This window comes from Rattus norvegicus, chromosome 5 (assembly GCF_036323735.1).
Source record: "Rattus norvegicus strain BN/NHsdMcwi chromosome 5, GRCr8, whole genome shotgun sequence".
NCBI classification, from domain to species: Eukaryota; Metazoa; Chordata; class Mammalia; order Rodentia; family Muridae; genus Rattus; species Rattus norvegicus.
This window is the reverse complement of record NC_086023.1, coordinates 24298930-24316202: the sequence shown is the minus strand read 5'-3', so window position 1 is coordinate 24316202 and position 17273 is coordinate 24298930. Positions and strand designations below refer to the sequence as shown.

At 43.1% G+C, this 17273-nt stretch overlaps 2 protein-coding genes and 1 long non-coding RNA gene across 20 annotated transcripts in view; 1 reads left to right on the top strand and 2 right to left on the bottom strand.

Moving 5' to 3' along the window:
* Nsmaf (neutral sphingomyelinase activation associated factor) overlaps positions 1–884 on the top strand; it is a 63028-nt gene extending 62144 nt beyond the window's left edge. For all 4 annotated transcript variants that reach the window (NM_181389.3, XM_063287865.1, XM_063287867.1 and 1 more), the window contains exon 31: positions 222–884. In NM_181389.3, coding sequence (NP_852054.2) covers positions 222–316 — 95 coding nt within the window. In that variant the 3' untranslated portion in view covers positions 317–884. The remainder of the gene's footprint in view (positions 1–221) is intronic.
* A 606-nt stretch (positions 885–1490) lies between these two features.
* Sdcbp (syndecan binding protein) overlaps positions 1491–17273 on the bottom strand; it is a 69434-nt gene continuing 53651 nt past the window's right edge. For 7 of the 15 annotated variants that reach the window (XM_063288489.1, XM_039110862.2, XM_063288488.1 and 4 more), the window contains 7 exons: positions 14820–14904; positions 13302–13411; positions 8899–9057; positions 7611–7786; positions 4160–4331; positions 3443–3534; positions 1496–2648 (listed from right to left, as the gene is read on the bottom strand). In XM_063288489.1, coding sequence (XP_063144559.1) covers positions 2594–2648; positions 3443–3534; positions 4160–4331; positions 7611–7786; positions 8899–9057; positions 13302–13411; positions 14820–14904 — 849 coding nt within the window. In that variant the 3' untranslated portion in view covers positions 1496–2593. Of the gene's footprint in view, positions 2649–3442; positions 3535–4159; positions 4332–7610; positions 7787–8898; positions 9061–13301; positions 13412–14819; positions 14905–17273 lie in introns of all 15 variants that reach the window. The other 8 variants (XM_039110857.2, XM_063288487.1, XM_039110855.2 and 5 more) reach the window with 2 other exon arrangements.
* Positions 9542–13295, bottom strand: LOC134478929 (uncharacterized). Its single transcript, XR_010051698.1, has 2 exons — positions 10470–13295; positions 9542–10349 (listed from the first exon to the last, which is right to left on the bottom strand). It is a non-coding gene; the product is annotated as an uncharacterized LOC134478929 (long non-coding RNA).

The window sequence follows — 17273 nt, the reverse complement described above, 5'->3', positions numbered from 1 at the left end:
TTGTTGTAGCATTCGCCAAGGTGTGTGTTTCCATCAATCATTTTGCTTTTAGATTCATAGTGAAATGGTTCACTCCTTGTAAGTTCTTTGTAGAAGCAAGTGTTTTTAGATAGTTTATATAGGAATGAAAGGTTATTCCCTCTGTGTCAGGGCTCAGAAGTCAGCGTGGCACGCACTGTCTGCCTTTGGTTGCACTCCTCTCTAACTGAAATGTCTCTCAGGTGCCGTGACGTGCATATGGATGAATGAACAGTGTAGCAGCATCATCACCGGAGGGGAAGACAGACAAGTTATGTTCTGGAAACTGCAGTATTAAGTGCCTTTTCCTCTCTATCAAGTTCAATTCTATTTAATGTATTTTTAAACCAAACTTTTAACTGGTGAATGTGCAATGATAGTACTTAGAAGTTTGACCACATGAAGAATTTGTGGTTCCAACTTCCTAAATCATGGTGACTTCATTCAGAGCCATTTGTTGCCATCCATTAAGCAGATAAAACACAGCCGTGCTAGGGGAAAGGAAATTCTAAGACAGAGGAAGGACTGTCACACATGACAACACTTAGAAGAGTACGGGGTGGTTCAGGACAAGAAAGATACCCAGTTGGACTGAGGAACATTGGACAACACTGGCCAGCTCAGTCCCCAAGAGGCGAAGCAGCCTCTGACCTAAGCTGCCCAGGTCTGATGATAACACCGTTCTTCGTGTGTTTCATGGACTCGTTCCTTTCTGTGGTGCTGTGTGCCCAGCTTCTGAGAATCTGGGGGAGGAGTAGCTGTTCTTATAACAGGAAGTCTATTACTGTGTATAGCAATGGTTTATATTTCATTATGCTACGAAATGTTCATCTTTTCTACATTAAAAATATTTTTCTGTAATGAAAGCACTTTCTCCCTTGTCTTATTTAAATAATCACAAGTACTAATCCTTCTACAAAACCATACTTAATGACACAAATACAATTTCATTTCTTTTGGACCTACATTCAGAACAAGTCCATAGAGCAAGGTAGATAATCAAACTGGGAATTATAAATTTCCAACAAGGTAGCCTATATAGAGCCTGCAAAGATTTTTTTTTTTTCCGTTCAGTCTCTGAACAGCAGCTACAAATTTTCTGTGCTATTGGAAGCATGGTTACAGTGAAAAGGACAAATTCTTGAGCCAGACTAAAGTAGTAGAACCCCGAGTTAGTTTTAAGTGTCACTAATACATGTGGATGGTCTCTGGCTTTACTAGGGACCCAGCAGCCTTTCCAGGTTCCTTTGACGCCCGGTATGCAGGGAGAAGGTGGCCACAGGCTGGGCATCTAGGCCTCCCAGCAAGTGTGGTCCCATGACATCAAGTGTGCAGGGTGAAGAGGGCCACGGCCTGGCCAATAAAGACTCCCAGCTAGTGTACTGCCAGACAGTCTGAGCTCTAGGACTGTCTTAAGAGACCCTGGGTGTCAGGCAACCTCACAGTAAGGACTGATGCAATCACAGACAGACTGACATTTAATATTTTTATACATTTAATAGGATAATATCACATAAAATAATAAGATAGGCACAAACTAAGAAGGAAAGAGTCAGGATAAAGTGTCATTGCCATTTTTGTTTGCAGGATAGAGTCAGAAAATGGAACAAACTGAGATGACTAGGGAAACATTCTAAACCCACCCCAACCTAGCTAAAGTTACATAATGTTAGGACTCAAGTGCCAAATTAGATATTACCCACTTAATCTACGAGTGAAAAAGAGACTCCAAAATTTATCCTATTTAGTATAACAACTTTTACATGAAATATATAGCAATTTGTATCTCAGAAAGCAATACGGCAACTCTTAGGCGTTTCCTTTATGCAGTGACTAGAAAATCTTGGTACAGCTAGGCAGCTCTGCGACACCAGTAAGCTGCTCAGGGCTAGCATAGAACAGCTTGATAGAGAGCTAACCTCTCAGGTTTCAGAAGGCAGCAATAATTCTATTTTGGCTTTTATTCTAAATGCTTACTGTAGTTAAGGCGACAACTGAAGCACATTAAGTGAAGGTAGTTAGAATTTAGTGACAATCATTAGTCTCTTGCCACCTACACAGAACTGTATAATGCTTTTGTGGAATGGAAGTGTTGATTAACTGGAATTTTACACACTCACACACAAACTTAAAAAGTAGCGATCAAAGGCAATCATCCTACAGGTACTATGCTGATGTACTACAATCCACATATGCCACAGAACTGAAGCACGTGCCTAGCACTGTGCACTTCTCGGAGAAAGCAGACCAGTTCTCGGACACAGCTAAGCCTACACCAGTCATCCTAATCACAATGGCTTATAGAAAAACATCAGGTTCCCAGTAAAGAACCAAGTCTAGAAAGTCAGGGAATCTTTTGAGAGTTTCACATCTGTAAAACCAGGATAAGGCTACACCTATCTTAAAATCTGAAGACGCTCTCAGATAGAGTGAGGTTCCCAGCCATGGTGGAAGATAGACAGGTCTCCATGCAGCACAGTCTCCCTGGATCCGGGAAAGCTTCATGTGCGGTGAAATAGAGAAGTTGCCGAAGAGGAAGACTGGAAGCGTTCGGCGGTGATGCACTGTACAAGGTTTAAACTTCAGGAATGGTGTGATCCATCAGGCTTTTCATAATGCTGGGAGCCATCCTACAAGAGAGCCACTCATGTAACTGGCGTCTTATTTTCAAAAATACCATGTTCACCTAAGACAACCCCAGTTCCAGTTTAGCACCTGTTGTGCTGATGAATTTGATGAAGAAGGAAAGGTCTTTAAATGAGCACAGATCTAAGGAACTAATATCTGAGTTGTCACAAACTGTCCAGGAAGAATAGATATTTACGTCAGGGATAGACATGCGAGAAGGTGCGAGGCCTTTACACTAAGACTGGTTGTTTAACTGAAATGGACGACTGTGATGACTCAGAAGAAAAGGAGGGAGGATAAGGAACCTACCATAGTTAAAAAAGACTGTACAACAATCAACTCTTTTTCCTGCTCTGAGGGTAGCTAGCTTCATTCTACCCAAAACCCAAACATATAAACAAAAATCCATTACAAAGGTTACGTTTATGTATATTCCAAATCTCACTTTCATGTGCTATATCAGGGCTCTGGAAGAAGTGTGTCCAAGACAGCATGGCAACAGCTATGAAGGAACAAAGGATCTGAAAACTCTGGATAGAACCACCTTGCTGGCCTATGACTGTACCCTCTTCGGTTCCCAAGGACAGATAGTGAGCACCATGCAGCTCTCTACTTTCTAAAACACAGGAGAGAACAGCAACAGCCACTCTCAATACCTCGCAGGCAAGCCACCCATTAGGAACCACCGTGACCAGATTTCTAATCTAATATGCAGAAGACCTGCAAGCCGAAGGCAGTGTTTACATGTGTGTCAGGTGCTGGCAAGCATAAGTGGAAGAGCTCCCAATCTACTTACCGTTTAATAATATGTTCGAAGATAAAGGCAGGCATGATTGTGATGGTGACCACAGTCCCAGCTGTTGACAGTATATCTGCAATCTGAGCATCCTGATGAAACAATAGAATGAAGTTTCACTAAGGTGTTCTCTATTGTTAGGTAAAAAAGGCACTATATTTTGATGTTGTCCTGCTGATATCGCTGGAGTCCCAGTCCCGGTATGTCAGAATTTTGATTTTAATCTGACATATAATTTTCTTAAGCTAGTAGCAAAGTTAAGGTACGGAACAAAACTCTTTTTTCTTGCTTGAGAACTACCTGCGCCACAGTTAACTGTGTTCTAGAATTTATGGACTTAGTCAAAATCTACAAAAATACAAAGGATTACTAAGTACCAAGACTTACTCCTTTTCTGTATTTCTGGAATGAAAAAATTGGCCATGCATCCATTCAGAATGTCTGAATATTTCCCTGCCCATGTCTCAACAGAATTCTAGCTTAAGGAATGCCCGTAATCACAGTTTAGCCACCTTGGCATAGGAAAGGTAATTCAAATAACCCAAAGTTACTTCTGGATGGCCTAAGCTAGAGCCAGAGCCCCAGCTCCTGCACTTACCTCCCACCAAGTGTGACTGGGGGGTCATCACAAAAGCCCTGCCACCTAAATGATGTTTTCTACAAAAAAATGACACCGAAACCAGGATCCTTACCTTCAAGGTAAGGTGAGTTCCTTACCTTCAAGCCAATGACGTTCTGTCCGTTGATCTCACAGATGTGGTGATCAGTGAGAAGGCCGTTTCTGGCAGCAGAACTGTCTTTCACTATGGATGTGATTTTTCCACTTTTAAAGATAAAGCCAACATGTCCACTGCTGTCCTTATGCATGGTAACTGTCCGTTCAAAGGGTCTGAAGCATAAGGGCTGTGTTAGACGGAAACTTCCACTTCCTATTTCAATACACACGCATGCCTACAAACTCTGCCACATGGGGTATGTTGCTACAGTAAGCGCTAGGTGTTTCTAATAATCTATTATGGTTAACATGTCACACGGGTTGACTGACTCACTACTGAGATACCCTGTTAGTGTGAGGAGAGAGCATAGTGCTCCATGGAGTTATCACTGCGCTTTCCCTCCACAGCCCACATACCTTGCGTTAACAGTGAGCCAGATGCCCTTCCACTAAACCACTAAGTCCTTCCAGCACCTCTGGAACCAGCTGGTCTCAGACATTTAAGCCTTAAACTTCCCTGCACTTTCCACATCTCAGTTTTGACATTTTCACGGATTCGTTCCTTTCACTTACTTACTAGGTGTGCTATGCATAAAGTGTAAGTTGCAGGATGAGCTCTCCCCACCACGTGCGCCAGGACCCCACCTAGGTGGCCGGGATTACAGGCAAAACTTGGCTCTAATGTGAAAGACCCACCAGAGAAGCAGTGAGTGGGGGTTCATGAGGCCTGACTGGACGGGAAGGCACAAGCTACAGTTAAAAAGGCCTCGAGCTCTGCCTGCAGAAGCTGTCATGCCACTAATGCTCGCTGACTGACTTTCTGAACGTGCTCTGTTTACAGCAGGAAAGTCTGCAGCTCTACCTTCCTATTAGTCCAACTCCATTCAAAGTAACTTTTTAAATCATTTAAGAATATATCTAGCCAAAGATGTGAAAGCCCTTTCTGTAAGTGACAGATTCTCCCAATGCAAAAGATACTGAAAAAGGAAACCACAGAAGTTAATTGATGATGGCAAGTCCAAGCAACTGGATTGGCCGAATTATTATAAAAATACCTTTACTACAACACAATTAATTTGCAGATTTAATGCAATACCTATCAAAATTCTAATATTGGACTTTACAGGTTTAGAAAAAAAAGCAAACCAAGAATTCCCTTGGGCCCTTAGAAGAGTGCAGCGGGCCAAAGGGATGCTGAGGAGCGAGGACGCTGCTGGGGCTGCCATACTCAGGAGCAGAGCACCCACCGCTACAGCCTGAAGAACTCTTGGGGCTGGTGTAAACACAAGACCACCGCAACGGAGTGAGTGCACGAAAAGATTTGGCAACAAAAGCAAAATCATATAATGGGGAAAAAACAATTCAAGAAACAACACTGGCAAAACAGATTCTACCTGTGGATGAGTGAAATTAGATTCACTTTGTACTAAAATAAAATAAAAATGGACCAGAATCCTAAATCCTAAATGGCTCCAACTTCTAGAAGAAACCACAGGGACACCCTTCAAGCACTTGAGGTTGACAACAACTCTGCGTAGAGCAGCAACAGTAAAGGGATGAAGCCCAAGATTCAAGATGGGACCACATGGAAACAAAATATTTCTGTACACCAGAGGAAACAATCAGCACAGCAAAAGGCCACAGCATGGGCAGCCTTTACCAAACTTCAGACAAGCTGCTAACACCCAGAATTTATAAATAGTTGCAGAAATTACATACTAAGGAAATAAAGTCACCAATCAACAGACGGTCAAATGAACTAATAAAATATTTTTTCAAAATAACTTAAAAGGTCCAGTAACTATGTTAAAAAGTTCAGCGGGGAGGTGGCACATGCCTTTAATTCCACCCTTTAACCTCAGCCCTCGGGAGGCAGAGGCAGGCAGATCTCTAAAGTTCAGGGACAGAACAGTCTACAAAGTGAGTTCCAGAACAGCCAGGGCCACACAGAGAAACTGTCTCAACCTCTCAGCGCACAAAAACTGCTCAGTCATCAAGAAAATGCAAATTAAAACTACTTCAAGATACTACCCCTCCACTCATCAAAATGACTATTATCAAAAAACAAGGGTACAAATTAATATAGCCACTAATAAGTTTAGAAGCTTCTCAAAAAAAATAAAACACAAAAAAAAACAAAACAAAACATTAAATTAGCACATGGCCTTACTACTTCACCCCTAGGCACACACTACATGCAGAGAACCCCACAGCCTGCTGCTGACACACTTGTGCCCCTACACTTAGTCCTGCTTTATTCACTACAGCAATGAGCTGGAGTTAACCGAGATGCACTTTCCTCCCAGTCGGAACCTAGCCAATAGTGTATGCACATAAACAAAGGTGCACACGATACAACATGGAAAGCAATACGGTAAAGGTTAGGGCAAAGGAAAGGACTGAATGCAGCTGGTCCACACTGAGTTATAAAAGAAGTTAAAGTGATTTCTTTTCTTTCATGAATTTGCTTATAGTTGTGAGTAACTCAAAAAATACATTCTAGGGTGGAAATGTAAAATCCACCATGAAGCTCCCTCCACAGCTTCTGTTCCGGATAGCTGTACATCAGTACAGAGGTTCCCTGAGATTCCGGATAGATGAACATCTGTACAGAGGTTCCCTGAGGTTTATAATGTTTGAGTCTGGTGAATTCCAACATGTGATGTCTTTGTATTTGCAATGTTACTGCTTTTTTTTAAAAAAAAAGGCACAGGTGGGCCTGTGCATGTGAGTGCAGGTGCCTATGAAGAAAGGAACAGATATTACAGGCGGCTGTGACCCACCCTATTGGGTATGGGAACCAAACTGGCCAGACCTGGTCCAATTTTTATGAAATTCTGCTTTACACATTAAAACAATTTTATGGACTTTTCCATTTTTATTACATTTAGGAATTTAATAAACATTTTTTGATCAATGTCACTTTTACTCTCTCAGAGTGGTGATACTGGTCTTAATACTTGTGGGAGCTGGGAAGAAAAGAGGCAAATCATTTTTGTACAGTTTCCAGGTTAAAAGTAGACCACCGACCATGCAGAATGACTCATCCTCTTTTACTTAACTGCACAACCACCCCAGACCAGATTTGGTTTCAAAACTGAGTCCTTAGGAACTCTCTGACATTTAGTCCTCATGACAAGGGGCCCTGGCACTGGACGCTTAGGCAGTGTGCTACAGAGTGAGGCCACAGCCCTTCCTACATCAGTTACTCCTGATGCATATATAACCTTTCCAGAGAGAGAGACAGGAAAGCTTGCTTAGAGGACAGATTCCCAGACAGGGTGGTAAAATGTATATGCAAATGTAGACTTCTATGAAAAGAATCTAACTACGTAAGAAAAACACCTAACAGCAAGATGTAATAAATCAATATTTGCCTTAAAAAATAAAAAGTAGACAACTCTATTTAAATATGGGCTTGCACTTCAGTGTCACTGGTGGGGAGCAGCTCACCTATCACGAATGGTCATGGTAATCTTCTCTCCAAAGGCCTGCTTGAGCACCTTGTGTGCCTTATCGGAGCTCCAGCCGGCACAGTTTTCACCATTGATCTGGAGCACCTGGTCCCCAAATCGCAGCCCAACCAAGGAGGCTGGGGAATTAGCCTGGACTAGTTGAACAAATATACCCTAGAGAACAAGAAAATAATTTATCACTGCTACATGTAACTCCAGTTTCTGGGGACCTGGCATTATTTTCTGACCTGTAAGGATACCAGGCATGTATATGGTGCACAAATATGCCGGCCAACACTCAACACAAACAATTATAAAAACAATTAAATGATAGTTTGGGGTAACAATTCCGTATTTTTTTAGCTCAAAGGCCACTTTATTCATCTCTTAAAATAATCAATAAAACTGGGGATAAACAATAGCAACAACAAAGTACTTCTAACAATAAACTCCCAGGACACACACACTTATCTTGAACTTCTGTTGGTTCAATCAGACTTTGAACCGAGCACAAGCCTACAGTCTGTGGTGGACCAGACATGAGATCTGCCATGAAGCAGTAGCAACAGGCAGCATCCCACTGACTGACCTGTGCCAAGCAGTAAACTAGAACGGTGCTAAGGCACCTCTGCTGAACTATACCACACTTGAGCTTCAGTGAGGCCAGGGCTTTACGAGCACAATGACGGATCTGAAGCATGGACAGAGGGCTACACACAATCATGCCCTCAGCCTTTTGAGTGGAAAGGTAGTGTTCGTCTTTCCTGCCTACATCAGCCTCATTCAGTTGAATACTGTGATACGCTTATTTTCTATGTGGAAAGATGGACTCACTGAAGCTAAGGAACAGTTAGACTGCAACAGAATCCAGGAGGATAATGGTTCAAATTTTATGAACAGAAATAACAAACTTGCAGAACCACCTCATAAGTAATTATCACTTAGTTTAAAAATGTGCACCCAATTCTCACTGGTCCACTCTTCCTTTACTCTCACATATGCTGCCCTATGTGAAGCCCAGAATTCTATCACACGCATGCTTTCATATGATTATATAAACCCAGTGACAGCACTCGTCTCAGTAAAGAAATTCAGAAGAAAACTGTGGGATCTGCTTGCAAGTGCCAGCACGGCTTCTTTAAGCGGGTGTCCCACGTAAAAACTCTAGATACATAATATTCCCATTGTAGATGGGTGGTTATGACTAGCCAAACTGTTTTCATTTCAATGTTTGACATTAATATTCTGAGACCTATTTAGATAAATTCAAAAATATAAATACTTACATTATCTACTGACTTCAGTCTGAGCCCAATTTTTCCATCTTGATCCTTACACAAAATGACTTCCCGAATCCCTTGCTTAATCTCTGCTCTCCTAATCCCCGCATCGTTACCTGTCACAGGTGCTACCATGTAGTTCACACTGGATGGCCTTGCTACCAACTGCTAAGAAAATACAAAATTTGACAGTATTTAGAAACACAGCAACTAACTGAAACACATTCAGTTATAGTTCTTACAACTATCGCTCATTAATAACTTCCCTCAGGAGTTCTTACAAATATCGCTCATTAATAACTTTCCTCAGGTCGAGTCTGCTCCCACAATAATGACAGTGCTTTTATCTCCTCATTCTTTTGGTAATTTACTCCCCCATAACCTTGGGAAGATAAGACTCAGTGACTTGTCAGCTGGCACCCCTGCGTTCGGGGTCAGCATATACTTCGGAAGTGCCTCTGCCAGAGACCACATAAGTGACAACAGCTGTCTCAAACGTCTGCATTGCCCAACGAGGTCATGCGGCCTCAGCCTGGGTAAGTGTACTTAGATGAAGCTGGTGCGCCCCTGAGAGCAATGCATGAGTCATTTCTCAGAAGACACTCTGTGGCTGACAGCAGCACTGGGGATTGCCTTTATTTCAAACATATTTTCCTAGAACTTAAACGTCACACTAGACTTTTGCAACATTAATTTTCCAAGATTTTCTGTGGTGTAATCATAAAATTACCAATTTATAAATAAGTTCAATGTGAACAAGGCCTTAAGCCAGGAATGATATAAGGAGACAACATAAAAACATGTTAAACTACTCTTGACAAAATCTCCATCTGTACACAAACAGGATTAGGAAAACCAAGGCGCCAAGAGCAGGGCAGTGGACTGTGGCTGATCTTATATGGAAGGTACGTCAGCTTCAGAGGGACTGCAAAGCCACAGCTAAGATCTGCGGAACACAAACAACTAGGAGAAAACGCAAGCTCGATCTCCGACACGGATCTTAGCAGTGCCTTTTTTAATCTTCACACTAGAGGCATAAGCAGAAGTGCAGAAGCGGAGCTACAGCAAAACCAGAGTCTTCACAGCTGGAGTGGGGCAGGACGGTGCACACCCAGAGGTAGGTGGATCAGGTTTGAGGCCAGCCTCAAGACCTATCTCAAAACAAACAAAAAAGCTCTTCACAACCAGCCCTTCACAACCAAAGAAGCATTCACCAAACTGAGAGCCCACAGAATGGGAGAAGTGACTGGAAAATCATCATGCAGTAAGGGGCAAATATCCCAAGGAATAATTAACTCAAAACTCAACAGCGGAAAAAGCAAACTCAAGAATGGGCAAAATGCCTACATACAACCTTTTCCCAAAGATAACAAACGGGTGTGACAGATCATTTATCGTTAAAAAAGTCAAAGCCAGAACAATGACATCACCACCTCATGTGTCAGTGACATCACCACCTCATGTGTCAGTGACATCACCACCTCATGTGTCAGTGACATCACCACCTCATGTGTCAGTGACATCACCACCTCATGTGTCAGTGACATCACCACCTCATGTGTCAGTGACATCACCACCTCATGTGACAGTGACATCACCACCTCATGTGTCAGTGACATCACCACCTCATGTGACAGTGACATCACCACCTCATGTGTCAGTGACATCACCACCTCATGTGTCAGTGACATCACCACCTCATGTGACAGTGACATCACCACCTCATGTGTCAGTGACATCACCACCTCATGTGACAGTGACATCACCACCTCATGTGTCAGTGACCTCACCACCTCATGTGTCAGTGACATCACCACCTTATGTGACAGTGACATCACCACCTCATGTGTCAGTGACATCACCACCTCATGTGTCAGTGTGCTGGGAACAAGCAAAAGAACCTAACTAAGTCCCACCACTTCGTTTTCAGACTCCAGTTAATCCTAGGGAGAAACTACATTTAAGGTCCCAGCCCTAGGGGAGCTGGGGACTTTTCCTGAGCTGAGCAGCTTCTACTATAAGGAAACAGCTGAATGAGTCCAGCCATCTAAGGACAACACTCCATCTTGCTAGCAGCGTCAAACTATGTTCATGTTCCCAGACCCAGGAACTTCCTCCAATTGGTGAAAACTCCCTTGCTCAACCCCTTATGTGGAAATATAATTGGACAATAGTACAACCCACCCCACTACCCTTGCTTTATGGTTTCATCCTTTATGTCATAGAGCATCCTTTCAGGGTCATAGTTCAGCCCGTAAGTCTATTTGACGAGTAGTGGCTTGATTATAATAACTTTTGTCATCTGCATTAACCTGGTGTTTGTCACATTGGATCCATGTTGGATTCAAGCAGACCCCACAGCAAATATTACCTATCAAAAAGACAGAAGTGCTCGTAAACTCCTGTGTACTGTCAGACAGTGAACATATCTGGAATAACCATTATGAAATAGTAACAAGGAGCCTCATGTGAAAAACGCATGTGCCATACAGTCAGACAATCTCCCTTGCAGGTATATACCAAAAGGGAAATAAAATCCCTCCATGCCAATGACACCCGCCTTCCCGTGTTCACTGCAGCATTCATCACTGTGGTCAAAGCTGAGAAACACTAGTGTCTGTCAACAGAGGACTAAATAAAGAAAGTGTTGTCTGTAAATGCACAATGGCTTATTACTAAAGCCATAAAAACATTGGCATTGGAACAGTAAGATTGACCCTGGAAGACATTATACTAGAGGAAATATGTCAGAGACAAAAAGCTAGTACAGTGTGATCTTATGTAAACTCTCTCTATACAGTCTCAGCAGGAGGAAGCAGAAGGAAGGCCCTGTTGGGGGTAAGAGCTGGGCAGAGGAGGAGCTCGACAGGGCCAATAAATGAATGGAGGGAAAATGGGAAGGCAGACAAAGTATACAAACTCTCAATAATAAAAATAAGTCTGAAGGAACAGCACAGTAACCATGGCTGTTAATATTTTTACAACTGAAACTTGCTAGTGTTATAACCACATACTAAAAAAGTTGTAACTCTAGGAGGTGATAGTTAGATTGCTTCACTTGATTGTAGAAATATTTCACAATGTACACAAATTGATATGTAATATGCTGTATACTGGTGGAGACTGGTTCTAATGCTTTGATTCAATCAGGAATCTGCATGTCCAAGCACTAAAGGTCCTTGTCCTCAATTGGTTTTTAATCCATCAATAATGATGCCAGCAGCTAACAGATGGACAAAGGGAGACAGGGAAGAACCCTGAGAGTTGCTCAGGCTAGGATACACGGGAGAGAAGAGAGATCACCATGTATAGAAGGATGCGACACAGGAACTACAAGAAAGCAAGCCGAGGGCCGGAGAGATGGCTCAGCAGTTAAGAGCACTGACTGCTCTTCCAGAGGTCATGAGTTCAATTCCCAGCAACCACATGGTGGCTCACAACCATCTGTAATGAGATCTGGTGCCCTCTTCTGGCCTGCAGTCACATATGCAGGCAGAATGCTGAACATAAATAAATAAACCTTAAAAAAAAAAAAAAAAAAAAAAAAAGAAAGCTAGAATACATCCCATGGCACTTGTGTCCATATACATGCAAAATAAATTAAAATTTGAATCTTAAAAAAAAAAAAAAAAGAAAGCAAGCCGATGTGAGAATTCAGGTGAGTGGCCACTTCCCAGACTGGGCTTGGGTAGCAGGGGAAGGTTTGTAGTGCCCAGCCTTCGAGGGAGCCAAGGCATTTTAAAGTTAGCTGGCACGCATATGTGCATGTGTGTGTCTTCCATTAGCAAATCCAAAGAGTTCACTGTACAAATCATAACTAATACAAGGTTTCAATAAATACTGAAATTTCAATATATAAAAGCCAGGTTCTGTACTAAGCAGTAGCAAGAGGACAGAAGTGGATTTAGTCATGAAGCATGTAACTATAATTAGAGCAAAAGCTACATGTTACATTTAAACCTAAAATCTCAGTCTAACTACAAAAAAATGGTTTCTAATTACAAGAGGAGGAATGTTAAGATTGTGGACAAAATAATATGGCAGATATATACTTCAAATAACTAATCTGCCAGGAATGAAATACTGTCTGAAACAAGACTTGCTGTGAGGTCTGTTAAGAAATAACTGTACTAGTTAGTAGGGCTATGTCAGAATTACAAACCTCAGTGTAGTTACACAGCTAGAAAGGATAAAACTAACTTGGAAACATGTCAGGGGAAGGATAAAACGCAGAAGACAAAGGAGAGACAATGACCTAATCAACAGTGGATGACAATGGTCAGAGATGTAGAGTTTAATAATCATAGGAGAGTTCAGCCCCAAAGTTATAAATAGGTGAGTTCCCTACAAATGAGAGTTTATACCTGTATAAAGTACGTTTGATAGATTCAAGCTTATACTGTACATACCCCTTGGGTTGGCGCTCCAGAGACCACAGGCATGTTTTCACATATTTCAGCTTCACTTAAAGACAGTCCCATGTATTGAGAGAGTTCTGGATACAGTTTAGGATAGAGATCTAATATAAACAAAGACAAAGGCATTGGCAGAATATGCAAAATAACAACTTAGTATGGACTTACTGTGTCTTATTTTTCATGCATAAAATGGAAGGACATCTTCCCATCTCTGTCACAATTAGAATGAAAAAGTCCATAACCACTTTAATGCTGAAACAGTCTTAGCCTTCTAACCCAGTGAGTCATCCATTTGTGGCCATGAGGCACTTTGGAACCCACCATAGGCCACACTTGCAGGTGTTCAAGTCCCTCATTTAAGATGGCTCAAGCTAGCCGTGGTGGCAACATGGCTTTAAGCCCAGAGCGCCACTAGTGAGGCAGAAGTAGGAGGACTGCCACAAATCTGAGGCCCTCCATGGCTACATCACAACACCTTAAAGGCTGAAGGTGGTCTCGCCATCAGGAGACCTGTGCAGGTTATCCTGTCTGCTTGACCTCTGCGGGAGACTCACCATATACAATACCACCCAACACTGGCAGCTGCTGCATTTCTCTTAAGAAAAATAAGAAAAAACTGTGTATGATCACAGTACAAATATAGAATTTAGAGACAGAAATAAAAGACACAGAGGGATAACTACTCAAAAGTAAAAAATAATTTTCCAAATAACTGACCTTGCTTGACCTTCTGGGTTTGTAACATAGCCCTAATGCATTAGACGCTGAGGGATCATGGCAGGGACTCCAGTTCACAAGACCCAACATGTTTACTGTTTCAGCTGCTTAACTCTGGATGGGATGGCTCCTCTCACGTAAGAGGAGACACTGCCAGAGCTTGTGATTTACTCTGTCCTACCACTTTAAGAATGATAGGCATATTCCAATGAAATAAGACAAACAGAATTTTTAAACATTAACAATTGTTAACATTTTTTGAAGTGAGCTACTTCCAAAATCTTTTTCTATGATCTGTTTTGACTTCAGAATAGATTTATTACAAAGAATAAAGTTAAGAGAGGGCGACTGAGAAGATGAAAGGCCAGAAACTCTTAAGTTAATCCTTTACTTTGTATCTTAGTGTCTTACAGCGGCTGGGTCCTAGAGCCTTTGGATTCGGGATGGAAAGCAGACAAATTATAGTTTATGGAGTCTGAACAGCAACTCTTAGTTTTGAAAGAAAATTCCCAAAAGAACACAGTTGGAAACTCCCTGAGCTCCCTGGCAAAGTAAGGAAGAGGTAGCTCCGGATGTGTGAGAGAGCGGCAGTTGGGAAAACTGTGGTCCCATGGAGGAGTGTTTCTCACTAATGAATAGACTATGATAAGGATTACGAGGCAAACTAAGCATTTTATTATGCACCCAAACCCATCTTCATACTCATAGATCACTCTTGATTAAACAAGTTAGTCCTTTCATAAACCGAAACGTCCAGACAGAACGCTGGACTCAGTGTCAGGGAAGACTTACTTCCACCTGGAGGGAAGGCAGCAGAATCGACCACATTTAAAAAAAAGGCCTGGCTGGCAGGATTAGCAGAAGAGGCAGTTTGAGCCTGGAAAAGAAAAGAAAATTCTAGCAAATACCAAAAATGCCTACATCTTTCTTATATTATTTACATGTTAATTCTAGTACTTCCCAGAACAAACTAACAACTGAAGTTTTATTCAAAGTTTCACTTGAAACACTTCAGCAATCATTTCCCCCCCAAAGGAAACCTGTAAATTAAAATTCTTAGGAGTACTTCGAACCTGAAGGACACCATCTGCCACATCTTACGGTCAGTGCTTAACAGGGCGCCTGCAAACAAAGTAACCGCACGCTCTTTCTCTCTTGGTGTTTGAGTCAGGCCTCAAACTCATCTGTAGCTGAGTGTCACATTACCATCAACTCTTGCCGCCCTGGCCTCCCCCTCCCAAGTCCCGGGGTGAGAGGCATGTGCCCCTATGCTCAGTTTATTTAATGCTGGGGGTGGACTGAATCCAAGGCTGCATACAGACCAGACAAGCACAGGCTGCTAAGAGCCTGCAATTGAAAGAAGTTCTACAGTTATGTGGTGCTGAATGCAACAGCATAATGGCTACTGTAAAGTAATTTACAAAATATGAACTGCTGTGCTGAAAAGGGCAGACACCAAGAAGGAATGTTGTACTCTTCCGCAGCTTCTTCCCAGGGCATCTCAAGATCAAAAGCACACGCACAGAACACTACCCTGAGTGGCTGGACTTGGAATATCTTAAAATCTTACAGGAACAGAAGAGTCACCCCACTTCCTGCCCCTCCACCATTCCACCTCCTAGCAGCAAGCTCTCTGCTGTAACAGCAAACGTCCTGTGAGGGAAATCTGCTTCTCTCAGAAAGGTCAGCTGACATAAGCTGAAGCCTGGTTACTTTCTAGTCTCCCCTTGAGCTTTCCCTCCTGCTCTAAAAGCAGCAATCATCTCATTGTTCATTTTATCCTCAGAGAGGGGGCATATTTATTCTAGGACTCGTCATACCTAAAGACCTAAAAACCTAACAAAACAAAACAAAAACACAACGCTACACCTAAACGACCACTATGCAAAGGGCTGGCGTGCACATTCTACAGCTCAACTAACACACGTCTTCTGTAATTTAAACTGTACTAAGGAAATAAGCTATCTTTGAAGACTGTAAAACAAATTTAAAGAAACATTATCTGGGGCTGGAGAGATGACTTAATTAGGAGCACTGACTCTTCTTCCAGAGGACCCAGGTTCAATTCCTAGCACCCACAAGGCAGCTCACAACCGTCATAACTAATAATTAGATCCAGGAGACTACACAGACATACATGCCGGCAAACCACAATGCACACGGAAGGAAGGAAGGAAGGAAGGAAGGAAGGAAGGAAGGAAGGAAGGGAGGGAGGGAGGGAGGAAGGAAGGAAAGGAGGGAGGAAAGAAGGAAGGAAGGAAGGGAGGGAGGGAGGAAGGAAGGAAAGGAGGGAGGAAGGAAGGGAGGGAGGGAGGGAGGGAGGGAGGAAGGAAGGAAAGGAGGGAGGAAGGAAGGAAGGAAGGGAGGGAGGGAGGGAGGGAGGGAGGGAGGAAGGAAGGAAAGGAGGGAGGAAGGAAGGAAGGGAGGGAGGGAGGGAGGGAGGGAGGGAGGAAGGAAAGGAGGGAGGAAGGAAGGAAGGAAGGGAGGAAGGGAGGGAGGGAGGGAGGGAGGGAGGGAGGGAGGGAGGGAGGGAAGAAGGAAGGAAGGAAAGGAGGGAGGAAGGAAGGAAAGGAAGGAAAGGAGGGAGGAAGGAAGGAAAGGAGGGAGGAAGGAAGGGAGGGAGGGAGGGAGGGAGGGAGGGAGGAAGGAAGGAAAGGAGGGAGGAAGGAAGGAAGGGAGGGAGGGAGGGAGGGAGGGAGGAAGGAAAGGAGGGAGGAAGGAAGGAAGGAAGGGAGGGAGGGAGGGAGGGAGGGAGGGAGGGAGGGAAGAAGGAAGGAAGGAAAGGAGGGAGGAAGGAAGGAAAGGAAGGAAAGGAGGGAGGAAGGAAGGAAAGGAGGGAGGAAGGAAGGGAGGGAGGGAGGGAGGGAGGAAGGAAGGAAGGGGAAAGAAAAGAAATACTACTTGGAGGAGACTTGGCTCAGTGGTGAGGATGAAGACAGTGGAATGCTCTTGAGCAAACCCAAATTCAGTTCCCAGCACTGGAGCCTGACAGCTCACAACCACATGCAACTCCAATCCACTACAGCAGATCTAAAGCCCCCACTTAAGCCGACTTCCAAGATACTTGTATTCCACTACATGTATACACACACGTATACACACACACACACACACACACACACACACACCACATACTCTCTCTCTCTCACACACACATACACACACACGCTCTCACACACTCTCACTCACACACACAGACACACTCTCATGTACATACACACATTCTCTCACACACATACACACAAA